Source organism: Vidua macroura, chromosome 2, assembly GCF_024509145.1.
Source record: "Vidua macroura isolate BioBank_ID:100142 chromosome 2, ASM2450914v1, whole genome shotgun sequence".
Lineage (NCBI taxonomy): Eukaryota > Metazoa > Chordata > Aves > Passeriformes > Viduidae > Vidua > Vidua macroura.
Window position 1 is genome coordinate 72,691,900 of NC_071572.1, and position 6,000 is coordinate 72,697,899.

The following is a 6,000-nucleotide window of genomic DNA, read 5'->3' on the forward strand; positions in this document are numbered from 1 at the left end:
AAAGGCAGCAAAATGAGAAATCCTTTAAAAGATATTCTCAGGAACAAAAGCAATACAGGTATTAGAGTATCCTTATAGTAATTGTAATAGTGATAGCTACTTTGATACCAGAAAAGAAAAATTATGCGAAAGACTGCTGATTTCTTGAAGGCAAGTAACACCTAAATGTGTTCTTCCAGCTGAGTGTCTTGAAAGCCATCTAGTGATACATGAGACTATTAAAAGCAAGACCTTGCCATTCTTCTAATTCCCCTTTGCAGCCAGGACTAAACCTAATCCATGTTTTATCAGGACATACACCAACAACTGACTGACTCACCTTAGATTAATTTTTCCTAATGACAGGTTATGCCATAGTTGGATTTCTCATGATTTTATCAGTAATTCCCTGGAGTTTTTGCCATTTTTAAGAGTGTCTCATCAAAGAAAAAGACATGATGAAACGACTTTCTATAACCCTGGCTTACAGAGCACTGAAGAACAGTAAATTAGGGAATTTGAAAATAAGCTCTTAAAAGTCAAGATACCCCAAATGTAATGAATCTCTCCAACAAAACATTACTTTCTTCTTAACCACATTTATTATGCCTACAAATTTAAGTTGTGTGCTAGAAATATGTACAAGGAAATGTACAGAGCAACTTTTCCACAGCATAGTAAATCCACCACAGTGATGAACTGTGCACCACAGTGAAACAAAGCTGAAACCACATAAATTTTGTCTTCTGGTGACTATGACTCCATTATTGAACACTTAAACATCAAAACTATAAGGGTGCCAGTAGACACACTGCTCAAGCTTGAAGGCAAACATTTTTCCAGCTTGAAATTTGAATATGCATGTGAAGCAGGAAAGATAAGCATATTCAAATCCTTTCAAATCCTTTTTTCAAGGAACTTTTGAGTTCTAAAAATAATGAGTGGTTTGAGATGTCTTTGCCAGACCTTCTTTCTGCATATTACAGGAGCAGCATAACTGTTCAAATTTTAGGTGTGAGAAATCAAAAAAGATTTAGTCACATGTAAATGAAATTAAATCAAAGCACCTCAAGACATGGAAACACCCAACAAGCTTATTGAGGATGCCATATTGAGATTTTTTAGCTCTTCTACATTGTTACAATTCAATGCAGTCTTATGCATAAACAAATTCTGAAACAAAAAATATAAACAGAAACCTTACTTCTGCTTCACTAATAGGAAGAACACAGTTACTAAGTGAAATATCACTTATCAAAGCTTCATATGGCATAACAGGTTCTTCCTCTTTTGCTTTCACTCTACCTCCCCAATAGAAAGGGCAGAATCAAGGTCATTAGCTATTTTAGAACATAATGAAATATGCCTTGACTTCTTAATTTTAATAATCCTGGTTCTGAAACAGTCCTGCAATGTGTAGTTTACCCAGATTCACCACCACATACACCAACTTTTTGTGCATTAGTGTGTGTTACAGCTTGATGTGCTCAAACTATCAACTCCACGGCTGAGAGTAACAGAACTCAGTTGCTGCAAAATCACAGACAATACAGATTACACCATGAAATGGAAAGGTATCTTTGATCTTCTGCTTACCCTATTTCTTTTCACAAATAACATGAGACATATCTACCCTGGCAATCATTCTGAATAATGTGTTCCATTATTGAAACATATCATACCATTCAGGATCTGGATGATATGTGAAAAGCAAAAATTTAATTAAAAAAACAATTGTCCACCTAGGGGAAACATTCTCTAAAATGATGCAATGTTATATTACTGTCATAAAATTCTTCCACTCATTTTAAAAACAAAGCTACAAGCTAGAGAAAAATCTAGATTTCTAAGGAAAGCCATTCACAGATGAAAAACTATGAAGGAGGCTGCCTACAAACACGACACAAGCAACCTGACCTGGCTGATTGCTTGGGATTGTCTTATAAAATACAATAAAACCAATTAGTTATTCCTTTATTTCAATTTTCTAATAGAATGGGGGGAGGTGAGAGGTGGGGAGGGCTCTTGATGGGTTACAATGAAAATCCTAAATGTGTTAAAGAAATTCAAACACTACACCCCATTGAGGTCGTGTAAGTAACCAAGAGGAGGGGCTGACATACATCCATTCAGACACTTAGGAGGTTTGTTTTTTTCCTTCCTGCTGCAGAAGGCAGGAGCTCGTAGCCAGCAGGTGCAAGGGAAGAAGCAAAGACCAAAGCAGAAACCTCGCACAACCCTCAGCGCTTGAACGACCCCCACTTGCCGGTTCAGGCCTCCCTCTCTCCCGCTCCCCGAGCGCCCCGCGGAGTCAAAGGCCCTGCGGCTGAGCGGAGCCAGCGAGAACCAGCCGGGAAGCGGGCAGGAAGGGCCGGGAAGCGGGTAGGAAGGGCCGGGAAGCGGGAAGGAAGGGCGCACAGCGCGGCTCCCCGAGGGGCGGCAGCAGCCGGGCCGGCTCCGCCCCGCCCCGCGCCCCCAGCTCCGCGCATGCGCGGAGCCGGCCCGCGGCACGGGGTGGGATGGCGTCCGCGGCCGGAGCGCGGGGCTCGTGCCAGGCTGGGCACACCGGGAAGCGACGGGGGAGATGCCCCAGGCCGGTTACCTGGCCGAGGGTCCCGCGGTGTAGGGCCCGGATTAGGCCACTCGGTGTCGCCATGGCAAAGGCGGGAAGGAAGAGGCGGGGGGAAGGGACACGGGGCAGGAGCCCGGCAGGGTCCGCGCATGTCCCGCAGGCGCGGTGCGGGAGCGGCCGCTGGTGGGGCGCGGTTACCGGGAAGGGGTGGTGCTGGCGTCGGGCGTGAGCACGGGCCCTTGTGGGAGTGAAGGTCACCGCTTCCCGGTTTGCATGGCTCCTGCCTCACCTGCGGGGTGCCCTTGAAACGGCTCCGCTCAGCAGCGCGTTCCATCCGAGGCCTCCTCCGTCCCTGCATCCTTCCGGCAGCCTGGCCTTGCCCACGGCAGCTCTTCCACAGAGAGCTTCGCACTGTGGCCTCTGCCTGTCCTGTCAAACAACGAAAGTCAGCCCCCGCAGAAACCCCCCAAAAGCTGCTTGCTGCCCTCATTCTGCTCTGCTCTGCCCGAAAGCCGAGGCAGAAGCAGCTCTCGTCCAGCACCTCAGACACAGTCGCTGTGCCATGTCTCTTCCATTGCCCAGGTAACAAAACCAAAACAAGAAACACCGAAGTTACTAATGAGGTTTGACAAGTTCCTGAAGAAGTTGTACATCAACCCCTGCTGTCTGCTCCTCTGCAAAAGTGCCTGGTTTCTCCCAGTTCATTTCTCCCCAGTTCAATTTCTTCCCAGCTTCAGGCTGGGAAGCCACAAAAGGCTTGTTACCAGTGTTCAGGTGATGTGAACCCGAGCTCTCCTGCAGGTCTGCAAACACGTGGGACGGTGACTGTCGGAATCTGCTGTTGCTAGCTCTGGGAAAACAAGCCAGCGATCAGGAAAGTGCACTTGTAGGTCTGTACCAGTGGCACCGTGCATTGGACTGGTGATTTATTTCCAGTAGCCCACTCCAACCCCATCACTGAGGATATTATTATGGAAAGTTCCCAACTCTAAAATCTGGGTTTAGTAGTTAAACCCTCTGTAAATTTACATAACTGTTTATTTATTTTCACTTTGATACATTGGTTAATGACAATTTAAAAATTTTAAAACCATATATGAAGAGTGCTTAGTACATAAGAGCGTAATCTTTATTTACTTTGTATCAGCCACTGCTCTGAAACAAATTGTAAAAAATTGATTTTTTAAGAACCTTAACTTGAACTCAGAAATTGTATATATTTTTTTATCATTTTCATCATCACTATAAATATTTTTCATAATTCGAGCTGAAAACTTCTGTGTGTGATGTTCATCTTTGAGTTTTTATTCCATGTTTCAGCAAAAATGTGTCAGCCTTTTTTGAGAACATAACTAGACAAAAATGACGTGAAGCTCGATGTGGGAAACATCAGGGTAGAAACTGAAAAATCAAATGTTTTGAGATTTTCTAGTTCTAAGACCAAAAAAAAGATTGGACAAAAGCCTGTGGCTGCTCCACTAATGTGAGACTAAAGATATGATCTGAGAGGAGCATTAGGCAACACACCTGATTCTGGGAGGGATGGACAGCTGCCCTACCTCCTATCTCCCAACTAGAACTATTCTCTTTTGGAGACTAAATGGAGCAGGTAGAGCTGTCTTAAACTGATGCCATGAAGAGTACAATGCTAGAGACAAATGGAATATAAAGTTACCTTCAAAAAGTTGCAAAGAAAATTGATGTAGTGTGATAAGAAAATGTTAAAGACAATTTTTCAGTTGCAGATAATTCAAACCAAAAATCTTTTCCGGTATGTTTACCAGGGAGAAAGCTTTCAGCATTTAATAAATATCAATATTATAATGCGGTTATAAATCAGTAAGTTAAACATTGCTTTGAGTCAAAATGATGAAGAAAAAAGCTATGTAGAATTCAACAATAAAAAACTGAAGAATGACAATGAAATTAATACTACTGAAAAAGCATTAGTGCTCATTTTCAAGGTTATTAGAATTTGAGTTAATAAATGGAACAGTAAAAGGTGATACTTTTGAGACTTTTGTAATACCTTTGACTTAGTATCACAGAGAATTCTGATAAACATACATGAAATGGCTAAGGGCTGATCAGATGAGAGGTCTCCAAAAGTACCTCTTATAGTAGAGTTGTATGGCGAGCTGTGCTTTTTCCTGCTCAATATTGCTGCTGGTAGTCTGGAAATAGATTCTGAATTATTTATGTTGAAATGTGTTGTTGACACAAATATTGACAGACTTGTACATAACACTAAAAACATAATGATCATACAGATAATAGGAATCTATTAAAGCAAAGCATGTTTTAAAATCAAATTCAAACTGAAATGAAAGGTTGAATTAAAGTTGGATTTTTTTTCCTTTAACCAGAACTGAGCCTGTGTTATTACTTTTAAGACTTTATTTAACCCGAACAAAAAAAAAAAAAAATCAATACAATATTTACAACAGCTCTTTAACACAAGAAGAGCCCACTGCTATAGCAGAAATCTAGATGGGGTAGAAGAATAAGCATGGGATGTTCTTGGTGCAGGCAGAGAGGGAGAGTGGTGTGAATGTGTAAGACAGGCGAGATGAGGAAAAGGTTGACTTGAGAATCCCAGAGGAGATGACAGCTTGCATCCTGAGAGATGACCAAGTTAGGAGAGGAGAAGGATTCACTGCTAATATTTATTGTCCTCTGAAATCTCCTGCTGCTGCCAAAACACCTCTGATCTCTCTCACATATTGTTCCTAGACAATTTCCCCCTACCCTTATTATTCCAATGAACATTATGAATACAATCATGACTGCTGAGATGTGAAGAGTTTGCTATGGAGCCCAAATTAGGAAAATTTGATAAACCAGGACTCAGTCAAAATATCACCAGTGCAATTTGCTGGTTTTAATACCACCAAACTGACTGTGGACTTAAAAACAAGAGTTTTATACCAAGTCTTTCAGATCAGTGTGTGTCCTGTCCATGGGACACGGTGATTTTGCAAGAGATCTAGAGATTGTGTTATACCAGTAAATCTATTTGCTAATGCGGTGCTGTAGTCCATATTGTCAAGTTTTTAGTACTGGAGTACCAGTCAGAAATTGTTAAGTCCACTTTGGGTTTCTGTGCTTAAAGAGAGATATTGAAAAATCAGGTAAATAACTAGACACAATAGCTGTAAAATTATTTAAGAAAAGACTAGGCACATGCACAGTTAAGTAATTAGTGAAGATGCAGGAAATCCTAGAAGCCTGAACAGAAAGCCTGTGATTCTTTTTTTCCAGGTAGGAAGACCTCTGTAGCTTGGCTACAGCCCACAAAACTTTTATTTTCATGAAGCCTTCAAGAGACAGTGCTTTACATAGGAGTATGTAACATTCTATGATGTGAACAGGCTTCTGGGGATCAGTTAGGGATGTGTAGAGAGATTTTATGCACAGCCTTCTTGTCTTACACAGAAATTTGGGGTTTG

At 41.8% G+C, this 6,000-nt stretch overlaps 1 protein-coding gene across 1 annotated transcript in view; it reads right to left on the reverse strand.

The window, feature by feature from the left end:
- The window catches only part of WARS2 (tryptophanyl tRNA synthetase 2, mitochondrial), a 37,962-nt gene extending 34,865 nt beyond the window's left edge, over window positions 1-3,097 (reverse strand). Inside the window, 2 exon segments of the mRNA XM_053971926.1 lie at window positions 2,582-2,779; window positions 2,781-3,097. Coding sequence (XP_053827901.1) covers window positions 2,582-2,779; window positions 2,781-3,041 — 459 coding nt within the window. The 5' untranslated portion in view covers window positions 3,042-3,097.
- Between the last annotated feature and the right edge of the window lie 2,903 nt (window positions 3,098-6,000).